At 36.5% G+C, this 25,149-nt stretch overlaps 2 protein-coding genes across 2 annotated transcripts in view; one reads left to right on the top strand and one right to left on the bottom strand.

Annotated features, from left to right (window-relative positions):
* Positions 1-25,149, bottom strand: part of GABRR3 (gamma-aminobutyric acid type A receptor subunit rho3) — a 725,962-nt gene that overhangs the window by 78,180 nt on the left and 622,633 nt on the right. The gene's annotated exons all lie outside the window — the stretch shown is intronic.
* Positions 12,362-13,285, top strand: LOC130830389 (olfactory receptor 5AC1-like). The gene has a single exon (XM_057697595.1). The coding sequence runs from the start codon at positions 12,362-12,364 to the stop codon at positions 13,283-13,285; it is 924 nt and encodes a 307-aa protein (XP_057553578.1).

Here is a 25,149-nt window from a genome sequence, read left to right as displayed (position 1 = left end):
ATTATCTTCCAAGAAGCATCTGTTTCCACTCAAACCAGACAGGTGAGGTAGAGATGGGGCTGCAACTTGATGGTGGGAATGAGCATGTGGGAGAAGAGAACTCAAAGAGAAATTGGAGTTGGAGCAAAATCCTACACTTTCTGACACCCGTCTCCAGTTATTTATACCCACCCTATGTTTAGGCCCACACAAGGAAAGCCCTGCTCACCATGTCGCTGAGTTTTCTGAGATAGGGATAAACTATATACTTGGGTGGGGAAAGATTCCTAAGAAGAGGAAAGACTTTAATCCAATATCCAGTTTTACACAGCCAAACTTTGGTGGTCTGTACCACACTCAGAAAATTAAATTCAAGGCAGAGGTCTTCTTGGAAGTGGATAGGCCCTTAAAAGAGTATGACTACTTTGAGTGTACTGAAGTTTACTTAAAAGATAATGTAATGGGGCTAGGAGGACAAAAAGTATTTATTTTCTTTCCTCTGTTGCCTCTTTGAGTATACAGCTGGTTGCATAGCTTGTGCAAGGTTTCTACCTGCCTGGAGGTATATTTGAGTTTTCTATAGAAGCAATGCAAAGAGAAAGAAGGGATTCACCTGCTTTAAAAAAAAAAACAGGAATTTATCTTGAAAGAATATATATTAAATTCCTTTATCTAGCTCTTTAGTATGTTAAGAACTAAGCTTAGAAGACTTAAATTTCAGATTTCTACTGTACATATAGATAGCTATATCTGCTGGGCTTAGGCTTGCTTCATTATGGGACAAGGAAGATACAAAGTAGAAAAAGTAAAAAATAAAACTATTTTCTCACCTAAGTGATAGGGAGAATTAGAACAAGAAGACAGATAGTAAAGAGAAGCAATCAGATGACTGTGTCCCAATTCTGCCTTGTCAGATTTCATCTTAGTTGGGAAGGTGTGCAGATAGTTTTGATGAAGCCTGAGGAGAGTCTTCCCAAAGTCTTGTTTCAGAATACGGAAAGGAACTACCTCTTGGTCTTCTCTGAACTCTGGGTCATGGCCTTTAACATAGTTAGGCAGAGAACAGCCTTGAAGTTTGACCTCTCTCAGTTCTCATATTTTGTGATGACACCAGGAATCCCTGTGGTACTGCCAAAGGGAGGACCTAGGCTACATGTGACTTTCTACTTGGGTGATTTACTGAATTCCCTGAATTGTCAAGTAATTTACTTTGCTCTTATTTATTGAACCCAGGTGTTTATTTCTTACATAACACCTCAACGTTCTTAAAATGACTTTAAAAAAGTGAAAGAGCCTAGAATCTCTTGGAGGGAGATCAAGGTAGTGGAGTAGGAGGACATGGAGTTCTCCCCCTTTGAAACATCAAAAATATGTCTAAATGTGGAATAATTCTTACAGAAAATCAACTGGAAACTGGCAGAAGTTCTCCTATACAACCAAAGCTGTAAGAAAGATCTCCACGTAACTGTGTAGGATGAAAAATAAAGAAAAGGCATCAGGACAGGACTGTCCCCCGCTTCCCCCAGAGGAATCTGTAAAGGAGAGAAGGTCCACATGGGCCAACCCTCTTCCTGAGGAGCCCTCTTGCCTGCTGGGAAACTCACTGGGACACACAGAGGGGCTGGAAAAGTCTAGACTCTACTTATAAGAAGTGCACTTGTGCTGGCTTACTAGCAGTCAGGGCAGAGAGACCTGGTCTAGCAGATGCTGCCTCACTGCACTTTTAAATCTGAAGCATGAACCAGGTAGGGCCACAAATACGCACAGAGGCTAAACAGTGAATCTTGGGGAGACATGCCCTGGGAGAGGACTTGATCTAGCTGCACAGAGACAGCATGGAGGACCTGGGATGTGGTTCAGGCCAAACCATGGAGCCCATAATCAGCCTTCTCATAGCAGTGCAGGCTTTGAATACAGAGCCCATTGTCAGCACTTGCATGGCAGGAGGCAGTCTGGCTATGGTGGACTTTGTCAGCAAGTGCAACGTGTGGTGCCACAGAAATGCACAGCAGTTGGGTACTGAATCTTGAGGGGACAGGCTTTAAAAGATTTAAAATGACAATAAGTACATACCTATTAACAATTATTTTAAATGTCAATGGACTAAGTGCTCTGATCAAAAGATGCAGAGTGGCAGATTGGGTAAAAAAACAAGAACCTACAATATGCTGCCTAAAATAGACTCACTTCAGGGCAAAAGACACAAACAGATTGAAAGTGTGGAGATGGGAAAAGATATTTTATGCAAATGGAAATGACAAGAAAGCGGGGGTAGCAATACTCCTATAGAATTTAAAACAAAGTCCATAAAGAAAGACAAAGAAAGACATCATATAATGTTAAAGGAATCAATACAAAAAGGGAATATTACACTTGTTAACATATACGCACCCCAAATAGAAGCACCAAAATATATAAAACAAGTACAAACAGACATACAGGGAGAAATTAACAGGAATATATTAATAGTAGGAGATTTTAATACCCCATTGGCATCAATGGACAGATCTTTCAGACAGAAAATCAGTAAGGCAACAAAGCCCTAAATGACACAATAGATCAGTTGGACTTAATTGATATGTACAGGACACTACATCCAAAAAACCCAGAATACACATTCTTTTCAAGTGTGCATGAAGTATTTTCTAAGATAGACCACATATCAGGTCACAGAAGAAGCCTGAACAAATTTAAGGATATAGAAATTATTTCAATCTGCTTTTCTGAACACAATGGCATGAAACTAGAAATAAACCACACAAAGAAAAATGGGAAAAGAGTGAATATATGGAGACTAAACAACATGCTACTGAAAATACTAATGTGAGAAAGTAGCATAGACATATACACACTACCAACTGTAAAATAGGTAGCTAGTGAGAAGTTGCTGTATAACAAAGGTAGATCAACTTGATGATGGGTTATGCCTTAGAGGGCCAGGACAGGGAGAATGGAAGGGAGTTGCAGGAGGGAGTTGTGGGAGGGAGAGGATATGGGGATATATGTATAAATATAGCTGATTCACTTTGGTGTACCTCAAAAGCTGGTACAAGAATGTAAAACAATTATTTTCCAATAAAGAGCTTGAAAAAAAAATACTAATGTGTCAACAATAAAATCAGAGAAGAAATCATAGACTACCTTGAGACAAATGACAGTAAAAACACAATCTTACAAAATCAGCAAAAGCAGTTCTAAGAGGTAAGTTCATAACAATACAGGCCTTCCTCAAGAAACAAGAAAAATCTCAAACAACCTAACCTACCATCTAAATAATCAGAAAAAGAACAAGCAAAACTCGAAGTCAGCAGAAGAAGGGAAATAAAAAAGACAAGACAGGAAATAAAATAGAGATAAAAAATAATAGGAAAGATCAATAAAACCAACTGCTGATTTTTGTAAAAAAGATAGACAAAATTTACATACCTCTAGCCAGGCTCACCAAGAAGAAAAGAAAGAGAACTCAAATAAACAAATAAGAAATAAAAGAGGAGAAACAACAACTAATACAACAGAAATACAAAAATTATAAGAGAGTACTATGAGCAGTTATATGCCATCAAATTGGACAACCTAGTTGAAATGGACACGTTTATAGAAACATACAGCCTGCCAAAATTGAGTCAAGAAGAAACAGATAATTTGAAAAGAGCAATCACTAGAAGTGAAGTATAATATGTAATAATAAAAAATAAACTCCCTGCAAACAAAAGTTCACAACTGAACACGGCTTCATTGGAGAATTCTACCAAACATATTGTACAAGGAATAACTTATAGCTATACTTTGCAAACTCTTAAAAGACTGAAGAGGAGGAAGCACTACCAAATTCATTCTATGAAGCCACCATCACCCTGATACCAAAACCCGACAAAGACACTACCAAAAAAGAAAACTATAGGCCAATATATTTGATGAATATAGATGCAAAAATCCTCAACAAACCAAATCCAATGACACATAAAAAGGATCATGCACAATGATCAAGTTGGATTCATTCCAGGTTAGAAGGATGGTTCAACACATGCAAACCAATGTGATACATCACATTAACAAAAGGACAGACAAAAACCACATGATCATCTCAATAGACAAAGGAAAAGCATTTGACATAATTCAACTTCCATTCCTGATAAAAAAATTTCACCAACGTGGGTACAGAGGGAACATATCTCAATATAATAACAGCTATTACGACAAACACACAGCCAACATAATAGTCAAAGGTGGAAAGCTGAAATCCTTTAAATTCAGCAGTAAGACAAGGACGACCCACTTTTACTGCTTCTATTCAATATAGTATTAGAAGTCCTAGCCACAGCAATCAGACAAGAAAAAGAAATAAAAGGTATCCAAATTAGAAAAGTTAAAATTGTCACTATTTGCATATGACATGATATGCTATAGAGAGAACCCTAAAATTTCCACACAAAAACTATTAGAACTAATAAATTAATTCAGCAAAGTAGCAGGATTCAAGATTAATACACAGAAATTTGTTGCATTTCTTTACACTAACATTAAAATATCAGAAAGAGAAATTTAAAAAGAAATCCCACTTAAAAAAGTATTAAAAAACCCCTTAGGAATAAAGCTGAACAAGATAGTGAAAGACCTATCTGCTGAAAACTATAAAACATTGATAAAGAAGACTGAAGATATTCAAAGAAATGGAAAGATATCCCATGCTCTTGGATTGGAAGAATTAATATTGTTAAAATGGCCATACTGGGACTTCCCTGGTATTCCAGTGGTTAAGACTTCTCCTTCCAATGCAAAGGGTGTGGGTTCGATCCCTGGTTGGGGAGCTAAGATCCCACATGCCTCATGGCCAAGAAACATAAACAACAGAAGCAATACTGTAACTAATTCAATAAAGACTTTAAATATGGTCCACATCAAAAAATCTTTTAAAAAAATGCCCATATTATCCAAAGCCATAAAAAAATGGCCATACTACCCAGATTTAACATGATCCTTATTGAAATACCCATGACATTTTCACAGAACTAGAACAAATAATCCTAAAGTTTATGTGAAACCACAAAAGACCCAGAATTGCCAAAGCAACCCTGAGAAAAAAGAACAAAGCTAGAGACACAACCCTCCAGTCTTCACACTATAGTACAAATCTACAAAACAGCACGGTATTGGCATAAACATAGACATATAGATCAATGGTACACAATAGGGAGCCCAGAAACAAACCCACATGCCTATGGTCAATTAATCTTTGACAAAGGAGGCTAAAATATACAATGGGGAAAAGACAATTTCTTCAAGATACAGTGTTGGAAAAGCTAGACAGATACATGTAAATCATGAAATTAGACAGTCTCTCACACCATATACAAAAGCAAACTCAAAATGGTTTAAAGATCTAAATATAAGACATGAAACCATAAAACTCCTAGAAGAGAACATAGGCAATATTTTCTTAGATTAGTCTCCCAAGGCAAAAGAAACAAAAGCAAAACTAAACAAATGGGACCTAATTAAACTTCAAAGTTTTTGTACAGCAAAGGAAACCATCAACAAATTGAAAGGACAATCTACAGAATGGGAGAAAATATTTGCAAATGATACAACTGACATGAGCTGTTTGTATATAAAATCCAAATATACAAACAGCTCATACAACTCAAGATTGAAAAAACAACCCAACCAAAAATGGGTGGAACTCCTGAATGGACACTTCTCCAAAGAAAACATACAGATGGCCAACAGGCATATGAAAAGATGCACAATATCATTAATTATTAGAGAAATGCAAATCAAAACCACAATGTGATATCACCTCACACTGGTTAGAATGGCTATCATCAAAAAGTCTACAAATAGCAAATGTTGGAGAGGATGGGGAGAAAAGGAATCCCTTGTACACTGTTGGATAGAATGTAAATTGGTGCAGCCACTATGAAAAACAGTATGGTGTTTCCTTAAAAAAAAAACTAAAAATAGAGGTAACATATGATCCAGCAATCCCACTCCTGGGTAAATATCTGCAAAAGATGAAAACTCTAATTCAAAACCTTACATGCATCCCAATGTTCACAGCAGTGCAATTTACAATAGCCAAGACATGGAAACAAGAACTCAAGTGCCCATCAACATATGATTGGCTTAAGAAAATGTGGTTTGTCTGTCTGTCTATCTGTCTATCTCTCTATCTATTAATAACCATAAAAAAGAGTGAAATATTGCCATTTGCAGCAACATGGATCGACCTAGAGAATATTTATGAAGTGAAGTGGGTCAGACAAAGACAAATATTATATATCACTTACATGTGGAATCTAAAACATAATATGAATGAATTTCTGTACAAAACAGAAACAGACTTTAGACGTAGAAAACCAATTTATGGTTACCAAATGGGAAAGTGAGGTGGGGGAAGGGAAAAATTAGAAGTATGGGATTAATAGATACAAACTACTATACATAAAATAGATATAAGCAACAAGGATTTACTGTACAGGAACTAACCATATTCAATATCCTCTAATAACCTGCAATGGAAAATAATCTGAAAAAAATAACTGAATCACTCTGCTGCACACCAGAAACTAACACAATAATGTAAATCAAATATACTTCAATAAAAAAGAAAAACCCTAGTCCTAGATTTCACTATTGCAAAGCAAAATAAAACACTGCATAAAATTTCCTCCATACCCATGAGTGGTATCTTTGGAGATGATTTTCAAGTTACTGCTATGCTAAGGAGCTGGACCATCCTTTGGCTTGAAAGGCATGAACAAACCATAATAGTCCACAGAGAATGAAATTTGCCCCTTTCCTGAGGGAACCTCATGCAAGATTTCCGTATCCTAAATGTTTGTCAGAGGCAATCTTTGCAACTCAAGAAGGCTGTTATGTACATATGTACTTTTCTTCCCCCAGAGATTCTGTGATTTAACATTTTTTAAGTAGTTCAATTCTTGCAGGCATTTAAAGCACCTCAGGTAAAGACAGTGCTAGACCATGGTTTCCTCTAGTATTTAAAGGACTTGTAAATGCCTGTGACCTTCTTTAGAACAGATTTCCTTAGAACAAGCATTTCCATTCAACTAGTCCTTTAGGGGCTTCCCCATGCAAACTGTGGGGTCTGCTAGCTTTACCCAGAGGAAAGGTTTGCATCTCAGAAAGGTATATCAGGCATTTTTGGTGCAACTAGTGTGATTCTCAGAAACTAAAAGGCTACGATGATGATGATCTTCATTACATTCATATTTATTTTACCATCCTAGTCTTTGCAAAAACTGTATACGGCATGGCTGATAATGGTAGAAACCAGAAACTTAGCCATGTTGTAGCACCTATCACTGTTTTGCAAATATGCTGCTCTTACCAGAACCTTTCAGTACACTATCTGGTATGAGATATATGGCTGTTGATGTGTAGAAAATGTATGCTTCCAATAACAATCATGAATGAAGATTAAAAGTATTTAACATTCATCTGGGATGGGTAACAGTATAAGCTGATGGTCTTGCCCCAGGGATATGTTAACTCTTCTGCTTTACATTTGAAGAAACCTTTATTTTCTGGACATTTTGTAGAACAACAGGTTAGTTCATTGTATTGATGATAATATGTTAATTGAACCTGATAAGTACTATGGATAGTAAAGTTCATGTGCTCCATAGGATGACAGAAAAATCCTACAAAAATTGCATTTTTGGGGCGTATGATTATAATATGTGGCAAGATAATGTGTTAAACAATTATTTGCACCTAAACAAAGAACAGCGATTGCTGGGTTTGCTAGAGAGAACAGAGTATCACCTTGAAATTCTAGCTTTTTGTTGAGATAAGGACTAGATGGAAATTGGGTTTGACTCCCTTGGGGAGAGGCTGAGCGTGTCCTATACATGGGAAGAATGGTAAAACAGGTAAATGATAATCAGAAGCAGCACAGTAGAAGAAACTATTAGCTCATAACCAAATCCATTTTCTTTTCTTCCTAGATACACAGCCTCCCTTTACAGTTGATTGCAATATTCTGCTTGAGTTTAGGATTGAAAGTGTTACACATCACTTACATTTCTAGCTCATAAGCACCTCACAGTCGAAATGCCCTGTGAATTTTCCCCTTTGAGCTTGATCCAGATGAGAACACAAACACTGAAGAAAGTTATGTATGAAAAATGCTTGAATGACAAGATGGAGCCTAGGACTCTGAATCATCAGCTGGGGTAGAAAAGTCTAGCAATTAGGAACATGTGAGTTATACTTATCTTGAAGGAGACATTAACATATTTTGTTAATCTACTTAGATATTGAGATTTATCGGTAAGTTCAGTTGGTGTTAATGTAAACAATACACACACACAATGCAAGAAAACTCCTCAACTGCAGACAGTTAATTACTGGGTCTATTTCTCAGTATATGACATGGATATTAGGCTTAAGAATTTTAGTTGTTATTCTATGTGCAATGAAAAATTATTAACAAATTTTAAACGGGGCAAGTGTGTGTTATGGGGTGGTGGTGAAATGGTATATGTTTTATAAAAATCAGTCTGATGGCAGTGTGGAAAATAGATTGGATGACTGTGTTAGGAGATGTGGATAGTATAGTTAGATTATTTAGTAAGCCAGGCAAGAGATGAATGCATCTTGGATTTTAGTACAGACTGCACAGATAAAAAGAAATAGTTGTATTTCAGACATCTGTAGTAGATAAACATTTTCTTTGTGCCCCTATTCCCTGAGGCAGGAAACACTGGAAGAATACCAGGTTTGGGGGTGGAATAGAGGAAGATCATAATTTCAGATTTGGACATGTTAATTCTAAGGTACTTTTGGGATTTCTGAGTGGGCAAGTCAAGTAGGTAGTTGGCTAGTGGCAGCATTAAAAGAAATAAGAGGAAGGAAAACAAGCTTATTCTAAACTCAGTTTAGTGATATTTTATAGATATGCCCCTATAGTGAACCTTGAGGATACAAAGTGTAGTTTTAATTGCTCTAACTAGATGTGTATGGATGATTTGATGATTAGCTTCCAATGCCCAGTAGAACAACTTTGACTTCATCCTACTGGGAATACTTTGGAAGCATTAAGGGAATTTAAAATCTTTTTAAAGAATGGGTTTGCAAATAGGAGAAAGAAATGCTACATCCTTCTAGTTTGGCATTTCTAAGAAAAATCAATATATAAATAATTCTGCTTCATTTCTGTACCTTTTATGTTACTTTGAGAAAACCAGCACATTTTCAGTTTCCCATATTTTACAGGAACTGGGTGAGGATGCAGACAATTTAAGTAATTTTCATTATTATAGCTTTGTAATTTGTCTGTATGATAAGAAAATATCTAAATAAAATAAAATCCTAGACAGGCCTTTTCCTTTTTTAAATCAGCAAACAAAACCTGGGCAAGCAAATAAATGTTTGTCTGAACAAGCATATTTCAGCTAGAACTTTTACTGTGTAGATAACACATTTGTTGAGCTGTTTTTAAATAATAAACTTTGATTAATAGAAGAATGAAAAGGAAAAATAGTGATAAGAAAAAAATCAGAGTTTATTTTATAATATGAAGTTTTGAAAACTGAGACATAAGCTAGGCAACTCAAATTTAAATTATTTGTAATTTTTCAGAATTGGGAAATTCTGGTTTCGGGTTTATTGTATATAACAAAAATTCTTTAATTTTATGGAACCATGAGAATATGTGCTAACGTCACTGAAGGTAACTTCAAAAGACTTCTTGTGTTATCTATCATAACTCTTAAGAAAAAATTCACAAAGTTTACTATTCTTGTCTAAATTATACATTACAGGAACCACAAGTAAAGATAGCAATAATTTGGTTATTTGAGGTTCTAAAGAGAGTTGGGACAATTTACGCAGGGTATTTCTTAATTTTCAATTAATATTTTTGTCTTTTTGTACACATTAGGGCTCTCTATGGGTATATATTTAAAAGTAAAAATTCTAAAACTCTTTAATTCTTCACTTATTTTTAGTGAAGATGGGACAGTATCTCATGATCCTCCCTTCTGTGATCATTGATTCTTAGGGAAAAAACCTTTATTCATATTTTTAAATTACACAATCCCAGTTTTTCTACCACATTATCATAGTAAACATTTTTATATTCCATAAGTATTGAGAGGTCTGATTATAAAATTATGAAAATGTTTTTTTCAAACATGGAAATAACATAGTTTGTATACCTAAGGGTATGTATTTTTCTTTTCAAGGTAATTCAAAAGTATCTCTACTCACCAGAAAACTTTTTGGAGTTCTTTCATGCAAACACCAAATGTTGTGTTCACAACGGTGACAGAACAGTAAGCATGCATGAATTTATTTAATAACTAAATTACTGAAATTACAAGATAACTGAAAAAACCCTTTGCTGCTATATTTGAATCCTTGCCTTAGATGATTATAGATAACTTTGAAAAATGAACAAATTGTATCTATGGTCAAAATGTGGGATCCTACTGATAATATCCAAAAGAAAATGCTAATTTCCCTAAGGCCATTTCTGCATTTAACTAATATTTACGTACAAAAGTTTAAACATGAACACATCCTAATTTTACATTGGAATTTTTAGTGCCACAACACCTCCTTAAAAAGGTGACAATAGGATTTCAGTGTTTTTGTTTCTTTTCTTCACTATTAACACGTTGAGGACCATTGCTTCAAACATTCTTTATGTGTGTATATATAGATACATATATACATATATAAATCAGTCACACAATTTTATATGGTAGGGAATCATGATATATATATACACTGCTTTTCTCCTGGAACTGTTATTTTGACTTTCACTCTCCTCCACTTCTGTCATTCCTATCTCTACTCTCACTCCAGAAAAACCAGTGATATAAACGTAGTGTCTATTCTTCACATCTTTCTCCATGTAAAAGAGATTTAAAAACACACTGCTTGTTTTACAATGATGAAATCATAGTTTTTACAGTTCTTTGGATCTTGCTCTTCTCAGATAACTATACATTGTGGAAATTCCAAAATTAAAATCAGGTAGAATATCTTTTTTTTTTTCATAGCTGAATTATATTCTATATTATGAATGTTCTGTGGTTTATTTAACCATTTCACTCTTGATGCATCTGGTCTTGGCTACCTTGAAGAATAATGCACTGAATATTCTTCGTATATTTATCTTTGTGTAGTGGTGCTTTTATTTCTAGGATATGTATAAAAGAGAATGATAGGTGAAAGGATATATGTATTTAAAAAACTTAAATGGGGTCATATAAAACTGCTTTTCAAAAAGGCTGCTGCAATTCACAATTCCACAAATAACATGTGAAAGTACCACTTTCCTCTTCTCAATCAGCAGTGAGTATTTTCATTCATTTTAATTTCCGTTATTCTGATACATGAGAAAGGAAGTATCTATGTGTTTGTGTGTGTCTGTGCATGTGCACATGTGTGTACTTATGAATAGAAATTTGGGCATCTTTTCATTTTATTTATTGGTTATTTTGATTTCTTCATCCATAAACTTGCTTATTCTTATCCTTTACTCATTCACCTTTTAGGTTGTTTGCCTTTTTCTTGTCTATACTTATTTTATTAAGTTATTTTATATTACAGACATAAATTTGTCTTTCATATACATGCAAAATATATTTCCAAACTTATTATACACCACTTGGCTCTGTTAGATATTATTTTGCTATGCATTCAAACTATTTTACTGGCTTTCTTCTCTTGGACAAAGATTTCTCTATTCCCTATGTTACATCATTGTCTCCTAAATTTCTTAGACAATATCTATGGTGTAGGGTAGGAACCTAACCTTATTTACTTTCAGACAGATAGCCAACAGTGTCAGCATAATCTATTAAATCAATCATCCTTTTCCTACTGAACTGAAATGTCATATTTGTCTCATGCCACATTTCTGTGTGTACTGGAATCTATTTCTGAGCTCTCTATTCTGTTGCACTGACTCTCTGGCTTCTTCTTATGACACTGTCTTAATGTTTTGATTATTATGTCTCTACGTTATTGTTCAACATCAGTTAAGGTATTCTTGACTACTCAATATTTATATTTTTCTTGGGCAGAATGGGAAATTATTTTCTCCTGTATGAATTTTAAGATGAGCTCATGCAATTCTAAAAACTGTAAGTAACTCATGTTAGATTGCAGAGGATTTGCATTAAATTTACTTGTCACTTCAGGTGAATATCATTTTAAAACTTTTTATTATGGGTAATTTTGAATGTATATAAAAATAGATAAGTGAAGGTAAAAATTAAGAGCTACTAATTGCATGGGAAGCACCTCGTGAATATGTCAGTAACATAAAAACTCACTGTTTTTATGGTTCTTTTATGAATCTTTCCTTACTTATTCTTTCATTTTAGTGATTAGCCAGTCAGATATGGCAGAAGAAAATATGACACTGACGACGGATTTTGTTCTCACAGGACTTACAGACCTTCCAGAGCTGCAGGTGCCCCTGTTCCTGGTGTTCTTGGTCATCTACCTCACCACCATGGTGGGCAACCTTGGACTGATTTTTCTCATCTGGAAGGACCCCCATCTTCACACCCCCATGTACTCATTCCTTGGCAGTTTAGCCTTTGCAGATGCTTGCTCTTCATCTTCTGTGACTCCCAAGATGTTTATAAATTTTTTATCAAAAAATCATGTGATACCTCTCTTTGACTGTATGGCCCAATTTTATTTTTTTGGGTCCAGTGCCACCACAGAATGTTTCCTCCTGGTGGTGATGGCCTATGATCGCTATAGAGCCATATGCAACCCCTTGCTTTATCCAGTGGTGATGTCCAACAGACTCTGTATTCAGTTTATAGGTGTTTCATATTTCATTGGTTTTCTGCATTCAGCAATTCATGTGGGCTTGTTATTTAGATTAACTTTCTGCAGGTCCAATGTAATACATTATTTCTACTGTGAAATTTTACGACTGTTCAAAATTTCTTGCACTGATCCTACAGTTAATACACTTCTGGTTTTTATCTTTTCAGCTTTTATACAAGTCTTCACTTTTATGACCATCATGGTCTCTTACACGTGTGTCCTCTTTGCCATCCTGAAAAAGAAGTCTGAAAAGGGCAGGAGCAAAGCCTTGTCCACGTGCAGTGCCCACCTGCTCTCTGTTTTCTTGTTCTATGGCACTCTCTTCTTCATGTATGTGCGTCCTGGGTCGGGCCCCTCCAGAGATCATGACAAAATGTATTCTTTATTTTATACAATAATAATTCCTCTACTAAATCCTTTCATTTACAGCCTGAGGAATAAAGAGGTTATATGTGCCTTGAGAAGAATAATGAAGAAATGAATAGTTGTTAGACAATTTTCAAACTGTTTCTTCTTTACTGTCTGTTGAAAAAAGCCCACAGTTCTAAAGATTAGCCATGACTCTGCCATTTCATCAGAGCCCTAGTGGTCACTGTGGTCCGTGGCTCTGTGTGAGGAAAACCAGCTACCTGTTATGTTTACTTGGATATGGAGTCAGTGAAAATTAGGTAATCTTTCCCATAACTAGCTCATTTAGAAACACTGTGCTCCATTTTTGTCTAAGCATTTAGCTTTTGCAAATTAGCTATTTTCCTGGGACTTTAAAAGTTCCAGATAGCAATTGACAGTTTTACTGAGAAATAGCTGTAATATAGGGTTAGTCACTTAGTTCCTGAATGAGCCCAGCTCACTGCTCTGGACCTGCAAATTAATAAGGCTTCACCATTCTCTGCCATACACAGCAACTCCAGTAGATTGATAAAAATAAAAGTCTGCTTCTTGACAGAATATATTCCTGAGAAGAAATGTACTGTTTAGTGATAAAAGGAAAAAGTAAAAAGTTATAAAAATTTGGTGGACCTTGGGAAGACAAACAGAAGCTGGCATGGATTAAAGAATGGAGCACCAAAATTAACCACAGTTCATATTTATAACTCCACATACTGTTTTTTTTTTTATCAGGGATATTGCGTGTAGCATGATATTCAAAAACTTATAAGTTTAGGAATATTTGAGGGTAAGAAAAAGCAATTTCAGAGATCAGCCTTGATTGCATTACTATTCCAATCAGTTTTAGCAGAAGCTGACTGGGAAGAAGACAAGGAACCTAGATCAGAGGCAAGAACCTGGTTTAGTATGTAAAGATAGGGATGAAAACTTGTGTCAATGAATTCTCTACTACTAATGCACTTCAGTTTGGGATGTGATCACTTAAAAATATATATCATATATATATCTCAATTTATTTTAGAAGTATTAAATAGACATAAATGTTCCGCTCTTCTGTTAGCAAAACAATATGTTCCTTGGACAATCTGGTTTTTCTTAGCACATTCACTTAGGAAAAAGAATTATACAAAATGAGAATGTAGTTTAAATTGTTTAAGAATAAAAATATGCTTGTTGTTCAAGTATTTTAAAAACACTTTAGATCTCAGTAGTTCCAACAAATACTAAAAGTATTATCTAAAAATGTAGGAATATGGTAAATTTATTTTATTACTTTATTTATCATATAATCATTATTGGAAAAAGTCAACATGTTTGTATGGTCTCAAGATTAATTCCAATTGGTCCCCAATAATAAAATGTATTTTAAAAATACCCCACATGATTAAAAACTTTAAAACCTATCTGTAACTTGTAGGTGGTTTTCAGCAATTTCAGTCTGTACAACTCATTTTGTAAACTAAATTGGTTTCACTTTTTTAAAAATTTTATTTATTTATTTTTTTGGGGGGTACACCAAGTTCAATCATCTGTTTTTACACACATATCCCCGTACTCCCTCCCTTCCTTGACTCCGCCCCCCCTCGAGTCCCCCCCACCCTCCCCGCCCCAGTCCTCTAAGGCATCTTCCATCCTCGAGTTGGACTCCCGTTGTTATACAACAACTTCCCACTGACTATCTATTTTACAGTTGGTAGTATATATATGTCTGTGCTACTCTCTCGCTTCGTCTCAGTTTCCCCTTCACCCCCCGCCCCATCCCAAACCTCGAGTTCTCCAGTCCATTCTCTGTATCTGCGTCCTTGTTCTTGCCACTGAGTTCATCAGTACCATTTTTAGATTCCGTATATGTGAGTTAGCATACAATATTTGTCTTTCTCTTTCTGACTTACTTCACTCTGTATGACAGACTGTAGTTCTATCTACCTCATGACATATAGCTCCATCTCATCCCTTTTTATAGCTGAGTAATTTTCCATTGTATATATATGCCACATCTTCTTTATCCATTCATTTGTTGATGGGCACTTAGGTTGCTTCCATGTCCTGGCTATTGTAAATAGTGCTGCAATAAACATTATGGTACAAGTTTCTTTTGGGATTATGGTTTTCTTTGGGTATATGCCCAGGAGTGGGATGACTGGATCATATGGTAGTTCTATTTGTAGTTTTTGAAGGAACCTCCAAATTGTTTTCCATAGTGGCTGTACCAACTTACATTCCCACCAACAGTGCAGGAGAGTTCCCTTTTCTCCACACCCTCTCCAACATTTGTTGTTTCCAGATTTTGTGATGATGGCCATTCTGATTGGTGTGAGGTGATACCTCATTGTGGCTTTGACTTGCATTTCTCTGATGATGAGTGATGTTGAGCATCTTTTCATGTGTTTGTTGGCCATCTGTATGTCTTCTTTGGAGAAGTGTCTATTTAGGTCTTCTGCCCATTTGTGGATTGGGTTATTTGCTTTTTTGGTATTAAGCTTCATGAGCTGCTTGTATATTTTGGAGGTTAATCCTTTGTCCGTTGTTTCATAGGCAACTATTTTTTCCCATTCTGAGGGTTGCCTTCTAGTCTTGTTTATGGTTTCTTTCACTGTGCAAAAGCTTTTAAGTTTCATGAGGTCCCATTCGTTTGTTCTTGATTTTATTTCCATGATTCTAGGAGGTGGGTCCAAAAGGATCTTGCTTTGATGGATGTCATAGAGTGTTCTGCCTATGTTTTCCTCTAGGAGTTTTATAGTGTCTGGCCTTACATTTAGCTCTTTAATCCATTTGGAGTTTATTTCTGTGTATGGTGTTAGGAAGTGTTCTAATTTCATTCTTTTACATGTTGCTGCCCAATTTTCCCAGCACCATTTATTGAAGAGGCTGTCTTTTTTCCATTGTATACTCGTGCCTCCTTTGTCAAAGATAAGGTGCCCATATGTGTTTGGGCTTACTTCTGAGTTCTCTATTCTATTCCATTGATCTTCCTTTCTATTTTTGTGCCAGTACCATACTGTCTTGATCACTATGGCCTTGTAGTATAGTTTGAAGTCAGGAAGCCTGATTCCACCAACTCCATTTTTCCTTCTCAAGATCGCTTTGGCTATTCGGGGTCTTTTGTGTTTCTATACAAATCGTAAGATTTCTTGCTCTAGTTCTGTGAAAAATGCCATTGGTAATTTGATCAGGATTGCACTGAATCTGTAAATTGCTTTGGGTAGTACAGTCATTTTCACGATGTTGATTCTTCCAATCCAGGAACATGGTACGTCTCTCCATCTCTTTGTGTCGTCTTTGATTTCTTTCATCAATGTCTTAAAGTTTTCTGCATACAGATCTTTTGCCTCCTTGGGCAGGTTTATTCCTAGGTATTTTATTCTTTTGGTTGCAATGGTGAATGGGAGAGTTTCCTTCATTTCTCTTTCTGCTCTTCCGTTGTTAGTGTATAGGAATGCAAGAGATTTCTGTGCATTAATTTTGTATCCTGCTACTTTACTAAACTCATCAATGAGTGCTAGCAGTTTTCTGGTAGAGTCTTTAGGGTTTTCTATATATAATATCATGTCATCTGCAAAGAGTGACACTTTTGCTTCTTCTTTTCCAGTTTGGATTCCTTTTATTCCTCTTTCTTCTCTGATTGCTGTGGCTAAAACTTCCAAAACTATGTTGAATAATAGTGGTGAGAGTGGACACCCTTGTCTTGTTCCTGTTCTTAGAGGGAATTCTTTCAGTTTTTCCCCATTTAGAACGATGTTGGCTTTTGGTTTCTCATATATGGCTTTTATTATGTTGAGGTAATTTCCTTCTATGCCCATTTTCTGGAGAGCCTGTATCATAAATGGATGTTGAACTTTCTCAAAAGGTTTTCCTGTATCTATTGAGATGATCATATGGTTTTTATCCTTCCATTTGTTGATATGATGTATCACATTGATTGATTTGCGTATATTGAAGAATCCTTGCATCCCAGGGATAAACCCCACTTGATCATGGTGTATGATCTTTTTAATGTGCTGTTGGAGTCTGTTAGCTAGCATTTTGTTGAGGATTTTTGCATCTATATTCATCAGTGATATTGGTCTGTAATTTTCTTTTTTTGTGACATCTTTGCCTGGTTTTGGTATCAGGGTGATGGTGGCCTCATAGAATGAGTTTCGGAGTGTTCCGCTTTCTGCAATATTGTGGAAGAGTTTGAGAAGGATAGGTGTTAGCTCTTCTCTAAATGTTTGATAGAATTCGCCCATGAATCCATCTGGTCCTGTGCTTTTGTGTTTTGGGAGATTTTTAATCACTGCCTCAATTTCCGTACTTGTGATTGGTCTGTTCATAGTTTCTATTTCTTCCTGGTTCAGTCTTGGAAGATTGTATTTTTCTAAGAATGTATCCATTTCTTCCAGGTTATCCAATTTATTGGCATATAGTTGCTTGTAGTAGTCTCTCATGATGTTTTGTATTTCTGAGGTGTCCGTTCTTACGTCTCCTTTTTCATTTCTAATTCTGTTGATTTGCATCTTCTCCCTTTTTTTCTTGATGAGTCTGACTAATGGTTTATCAATTTTGTTAATCTTCTCAAAGAACCAGCTTTTAGTTTTATTTATTTTTGCTATGGCTTCCTTCCTTTCTTTTTCATTTATTTCTGCTCTGATCTTTATGATTTCTTTCCTTCTGCTCACTTTGGGATTTCTTTCTTCTTCTTTCTCTAGTTGTTTTAGGTGTAAGGTTAGGTTGTTTATTTGATAATTTTCTTGTTTCTTAAGGTAGGACTGTATTGCTATAAACTTCCCTGTTAGGACTGCTTTTGCTGTGTCCCATAGGTTTTGGGTTGTTGTGTTTTCGTTGTCATTTGATTCTAGATATTTTTTGATTTCCTCTTTGATTTCTTTAGTGATTTCTTGGTTGTTTAAGAGTGAATTGTTTAGCCTCCATGTGTTTGTATTTTTTGCAGTTTTTTTTCCTGTAATCGATATCTAGTCTCATGGTGTTGTGGTCTGAGAAGATGCTTGATAGGATTTCAATTTTCTTGAATTTGCTGAGGTTTGATTTGTGACCCAAGATGTGATCTATCCTGGAAAATGTTCCGTGTGCACTTGAGAAGAAAGTGTAGTCTGTCGTTCTTGGATGGAATGTCCTATAAATATCAATTAAGTCGAGATGGTCTAATGTGTCATTTAAAGCTTGTGTGTCCTTATTTATTTTGTGTTTGGATGATCTGTCCATTGATGTAAGTGAGGTGTTCAAGTCTCCCACTATTATTGTGTTACTGTCGATGTCCCCTTTTATGGCTGTTAGCATTTGCCTTATGTATTGAGGTGCTCCTATATTGGGGGCATAGATATTTACCATTGTGATATGTTCTTCTTGAATGGATCCCTTGATCATTATGTAGTGTCCTTCCTTGTCTCTTTTAATAGTCTTTACTTTCAAGTCTAATTTGCCTGATATGAGTATTGCTACTCCAGCTTTCTTTTGACTTCCATTTGCATGGAATATCTTTTCCCATCCTTTTACTTTCAGTCTATATATGTATCCCTTGGTCTGAAGTGAGTTTCTTGTAGGCAGCATATAGAAGGGTCTTGTTTTTGTATCCATTCAGCCAGTCTGTGTCTTTTGGTTGGAGCATTTAATCCATTTACATTAAAGTGATTATTGACATGTGTGTTCCAATTACCATTTTCTTAATTGTTTTGGGTTTGTATTTGTAGGTGTTTTCCTTTTCTTGTGTTTCCTACTTAGAGAAGTTCTTTTAGCACTTGTTGTAAAGCTGGTTTGGTGGTGCTGAATTCTCTTCACTTTTGCTTGTCTGTAAAGTTTTTGATTTCTCTGTCGTATCTGAATGAGATTCTTGCTGGGTAGAGTATTCTTGGCTGTAGGTTTCTCTCTTTCAGGACTTTCAGGATATCCTGCCATTCCCTTCTGGCCTGCAGAGTTTCTGTAGAAAGGTCTGCTGTTATCCTTATGGGTTTTCCTTTATATGTTGTTTGTTGCTTTTCTCTTGCTGCTTTTAATATTTTTTCTTTGTGTTTAATTGTCATTAGTTTGATTAATATGTGCCTTGGTGTATTTCTCCTTGGGTTTATTCTGTATGGGACTCTCTGTGCTTCTTGGACTTGGTGAATTATTTCCTTTCCCATGTTGGGGAAATTTTCCACTATAACCTCTTCAAATATTTTCTCAGACCCTTTCTTGTTTTATTCTTCTTCTGGGATGCCTATAATTCGAATGTTGGTACACTTAATGTTATCACTGAGGTCTCTGAGACTGTCTTCTATTCTTTTTAATCTTTTATCTTTTTCCTGCTCTGTGGCGTTTATTTCTCCCATTCTATCTTCCAACTCACTTATTCGTTCTTCTGCCTCAGTCATTCTGCTGGTTATAGCATCTAGAGTATTTTTAATTTCAGTTATTTTGTTATCCATTGCTGTTTGTTTTTCTGAGTTCTTATGAACTGTTTCTTGTACTTTCTCTATTTTGTTATCGAGATTTTGTATCATTTTTACTATCATTACTCTGAATTCTTTTACAGGCATTTTTCCTATTTCCTCCTCATTTATTTGGTCTTGTGGGTTTTTTTCCTGCTCCTTTGCCTGCATGGTGTTTCTTTGTTTCCTCATAGTTGTCCAAACTTTTGGGGTTGCTTGTCCTGCCGATAGTGGTGTTTAAAGAAGACTGTCCAAGCCTCAGACTAATGTCCAAGTATTGGATTAAACAAATATTAAGTCTAGGAAACACATACTTGTATAAGACAGACCATTACTGAATCCATTAGGACATAAGGCTCTAGAAAGACCTGACAGAACCCCAGTGTGCTATCAGATATTCAAAGAGAAACCCAACAGAAATTGACAACTGAAAGAGAACAAATCAGAGACAAAAGCAAAAGCAAACAAACAAACAAATAACACCTTACACATACAAACACTAATCCAGGGAGATTTTGTAAGCTAGGATCAAATATAGAAAAGAGCCAGAGTACCACCAGAGAGAATGGAGATTCTCAGAATGAAATTAGACAACTGTATGAAGAACTAAGATAAAGACAAAAAGCTAATATTAAATACCAAGGCAGTGCGTCATCTGGAGAATAGATCAAGGAGTCTGAGCAGATTGATAGTGTTGCTTATAAGTATGTTAAGATAAAATAAACTTAAAAAGGCTGGAAGAACGGGAAGAGAAGAGTGTAGTGTGGTTGGAAATATGCAAATAAAAAGAAAGGAATAGAAATGTATAAAAGATAGGGATGAAAGGAAGGTATGAGAGATATATTGTCTGTACTACCAAAAACTTAGCTAGATATAGAAGTATATAAAAAGGGAAAAAAAAAAAAAAAGAATAAAAAAATCATTAAAAAATTATGTTGTAAAACTTGTAGATCCCTTAGGGCTAAGATCGTATTTAATAAAGAAAAAGAAAAAAAAGTGGGGGGAGAGAGAAAAAGAAAAAAAAAAATCCAGAACTGATCCCAGAATGGATCAGTTCAATAGGAATTGATACTAATATTTCTGTTTCCTTAGAGTCTCAGCTGTAAGTGTCCTTCTACTCGCCTTGGGTTTTTTTGCATTATTCTGTGACCAGCAGAGGTTCCTTTATTGTTTGTCTGTAAGCATCGGTGTGTGGGGAGGGAGAGGGTACAATAGTGGCTCCTTCCCCTGGGAGTGAGTGAGCAGTGGCGCACTGTTGTTTCAGTCAGGCTTGGAGGTGCCTGTTGCAGAGGGACGCTGGTGGCTCAGGCGTAAACAGAAAGTCTTAGAGTTGGGCCTCTCTCGGGTTTTTGTTGTTGTTGTTGTTGTTTTTTCTCAGCAGCCTCCCTGGGGTTTTAATCTAGCCCCACCCGAGTGCCTGAGGGTGCTTGTTATCCCTGAGCGCTTTAGGTGGCCCGCAGGGCGTCTCTCCACTGCCTGTTGCAGAGGTGCTGAAAGAGAGAGAGAAGCTATGTGTGTGGCTCCTCCCCCCTGCCCGTGAGCCTGCAGACTCCAGCCGCCATCATGGCCGGGCAGCTCTCAGGGGCAGGCACTCCTCGCCGCGGACCTCTTCCCTCCTGTCCTCTCAGTCCGTCACCTTACTGGCAACAATGTTTCTCACCCTGAACCAGCTCTCTGGTTCCCACGCTCCTTCTCCCGGACCCTCTGTTCAGCTGTGGATCGACGTCTCGGTCCGGGAACACTAAGCTGAGTTGCGGACACTCCGTATGTTTCTCACTCCCTCCCGTCTGCCACAGCTCTGCCGCTTCACCCTCTTTGAGTCCTTGTAGATGCCTCCCTACTGGTTATGTCGGGCTCCTTGCGGTCCTTTCTGGTGTCCGAGGCCGTCTGCTGGTGTTCAGCTGGTTCTCTGTGGGAATTATTGAGTCCTTCGGTGCATTCCCAATGCATCTGTAGAGAGGGATGCATTCCACGTCCCTCTACTTCGCCGCCATCTTTTTCCTCTCTTGGTTTCACATTTTAATTTTCTTTTTGAGTAAAATCTTTTTTCTATAATTTACTATTGGTCTTTTAAAAGTAAATACTAAGAACTTTTTATTATTTATGTACATGTAAATACATTTATTTCTTAATGTACATGGTATAACATGTTTTATTTGAATTATTTTTAAAAACAACTACAGTAGTCTCCCCTTATCTGTGGGGAAATACGTTCCAAGACCTCCCATGGACGCTGAAACTGCTGATAGTACTGAACCCTGTTTTCTGTTCATGTTTTATACCCACAACTTTAATGTCTTTTCCATCTTAACTAAGTACTTACACACTGTGGCTGTAACTTTTGCAGTTTGAGGTGCAACAGCAAAACTAGCAAGAATTTCCTTTTCCTTCTTCACAATTTCACGAAAAGAAGATTTATTCTTATTACCATCGATGTTAGCAACCTCAGCATGTGATTGTTTCTCTTTCCTATTAAGTTGAGAACTTTCATGTTTTCACTTAAAGGAAGCACTTTATGGCTTTTCTTTGGCAAATCCAAATTATCAACATCTCTACCCTTGTGCTTTAGGGCCATCATTAAGCAAAATGAGGGTTACTTGAAAACAACCACTATGGAACTGAAACAGTCAATCTGATAACCCAGACAGCTACTAAGTGACTAAGGGCAGGTAGTATATATAACGTATATTCTAGAAAGGGATGGTCCACATCACAGGCAGGATGGAGCAGGATGGTGTGAAATTTCATCATACTACTCAGAATTGGTGAATGATTTCAAACTTATGAATTGTTTATTTCTGGAGCCATTTAATATTTTCAGACCAATATTTCAGACTTGGGTAATGAAAACTGTGGAAAGCAAAACCGTGGATAAGGGGAAACTACTGCATATGTTATGATATCTTTTAATATCTTTACAATTGCACAAGTAATAAATGGTTTTATCAGGATTATTTTGAACAAAATTCTAGCTATTATACACATTAAGTTGAACTTTAGTATTTTCCTCCAGTTTGTTGGCCCCCTGATGAATTGACATTTACACAATCTTATAACATCAACTTAAGAGATGCATCAACTTGGGATAAACTAGATCCTAGCTGGGGTTGGTATGAACTGATTGGTGATCTGAAATGTTCCTAAGTATGTTGAATGTTAAGTATCTCAACATAGTTTATTGTACAGCCTGTATTTTATGGAATGCAGCTGCATTAAAAAGTGGATGTGAGGCAAACATCCTTCTAAGTGGTGGGAGACAAGCAACTTACTTAAGCTGAGAGACCGCGGACCCTCCCTGCACCTTCCTTGTGCTGAGTGATCTGTACTTAGATCAATTTGCATTCAGTGAATGACTCTGGATGAAAAGTATACAAAAAATAAATGCTGGAGAGAGTGTGAAGAAAAGAGAATCCTCCTACACTGTTAGTGGGAATGCAAATTGGTGCAGCAACTATGGAAAACAGTATGGAGGTTCCCTAAAAAGCTAAAAATAGTGTTATGATATGATCCAGCCATCCCATTCCTGTTCATATATCTGGAAAAGACAAAAGCTGTAATTCCAAAACATACATGCATCCCAATGTTCATAGCAGCATTCTCTTTCTTTCCCTTTCTTTCTTTTTCTCCCTTCCTTCCTTCCTTCCTTCCTTCCTTCCTTCCTTCCTTCCTTTCTTTCTTCCTTCCTTTCTTTCTTTCTTTCTTTCTTTCTTTCTTTCTTTCTTTCTTTCTTTCTTTCTTTCTTTCTTTCTTTCTTTCTTTCTTTCTTTCTTTCTTTCTTTCTTTCTTTCTTCCTTTCTTCTTTCGAGTTCTTTTTTGGAATATAATTGCTTTACACTCTTGTACCAGTTTTTGAGGTACACCAAAGTGAATCGGCTGTATTTATACATATATCCCCTCTCTCCTACAATTCCCTCCCACCCTCCCTATCCCAGCCCCCTAAGGCATCACCCATCATCGAGTTGATCTCCCTTTGTTATACAGCAACTTCCCACTAGCTATCTATTTTACATGTGGTAGTGTATATATGTCTATGCTACTCTCTCACTTCGTCCCAACTTCTCCTTTGCCGCACCCCCAACCCCGTGTCCTCAAGTCCATTCTGTACATCTGCATCTTTATTCTTGCCCTGTCACTGGTTTCATCAGTACCATTTTTTTAGCTTCCATATATATGAGTTGGCATACGGTATTTGTTTTTCTCTTTCTGGCTTACTTGACTCTGTATGACAGTCTCTAGGTCTATCCACCTCATTACAAATAGCTCCATTTCATTCCTCTTTATGGCTGAGTAATATTCCATTGTATATATGTGCCACATCTTCTTTATCCATTCATCTGTTGATGGACATTTAGATTGCTTCCACATCCTGGCTATTGTAAACAGTGCTGCAATGAATATTGTGGTACATGTTTCTTTTTGGATTATGGTTTTCTATGGGTATATGCCCAGGAGTGGGATTACTGGGTCATATGATAGTTCTATTTGTAGTTTTTTAAGGAACCTCCATATTGTTTTCCATAGTGGCTGTACCAACTTGCATTCCCACCAACAGTGCAAGAGGGTTCCCTTTTCTCCACACCCTCTCCAACATTTATTGTTTCTAGATTTTTTGATGATGGCCATTCTGACCAGTGTGAGGTGATACCTCATTGTGGCTTTGACTTGCATTTCTCTGATGATTAGTGATGTGGAGCATCTTTTCATGTGTTTGTTATCCATCTGCATGTCTTCTTTGAAGAAATGTCTATTTAGGTCTTTGCCCATTTGTGGACTGGGTTATTTGCTTTTTTGGTATGAAGCTGCATGAGCTGCTTGTATATTTTGGAGGTTAATCCTTTGTCAGTTGCTTCCTTGGCAAATATTTTCTCCCATTCTGAGGGTTGTCATCTTGTCTTGTTTGGTTTCTTTCACTGTGCAAATGTTTTTAGGTTTCATTAGGTCCCATTTGTTTATTCTTGATTTTATTTCCATGATTCTTGGAGGTGGGTCACAAAGGATCTTGCTTTGACTTATGTCATAGAGTGTTCTGCCTATGTTTTCCTCTAAGAGTATTATAGTGTCTGGCCTTACATTTAGGTCTTTCATCCGTTTTGAGTTTATTTTTGTGTATGGTGTTAGGAAGTGTTCTAATTTCATTCTTTTATGTGTTGCTGTCCAATGTTCCCAGCACCACTTATTGAAGAGGCTGTCTTTTTTCCATTGTGTATTCTTGCCTCCTTTGTCAAAGATAAGGTGCCCATATGTGTTTGGGCTTACTTCTGAGTTCTCTATTCTGTTCCATTGATCTTCCTTTCTATTTTTGTGCCAGTACCATACTGTCTTGATCACTGTAGCCTTGTAATATAGTTTGAAGTCAGGAAGCCTAATTCCACCAACTCTGTCTTTCCTTCTCAAGATTGCTTTGGCTATTCGGGGTCTTTTGCGTTTCCATACAAATCTTAAGATTTCTTGCTCTAGTTCTGTGAAAAATGCCATTGGTAATTTGATCAGGATTGCACTGAATCTGTAAATTGTCTTGGGTAGTATAGTCATTTTCATGATGTTGATTCTT

The sequence above is a fragment of the Hippopotamus amphibius genome, chromosome 10, assembly GCF_030028045.1.
Source record: "Hippopotamus amphibius kiboko isolate mHipAmp2 chromosome 10, mHipAmp2.hap2, whole genome shotgun sequence".
Lineage (NCBI taxonomy): Eukaryota > Metazoa > Chordata > Mammalia > Artiodactyla > Hippopotamidae > Hippopotamus > Hippopotamus amphibius.
Note: the sequence above shows the minus strand (reverse complement) of the source record. Positions and strands in the feature narration are given on the sequence as shown.

Excerpts from the sequence above, each read along its gene's own strand:
- LOC130830389 (XM_057697595.1), top strand. The coding sequence starts at position 12,362 with ATGGCAGAAGAAAATATGACACTGACGACGGATTTTGTTCTCACAGGA.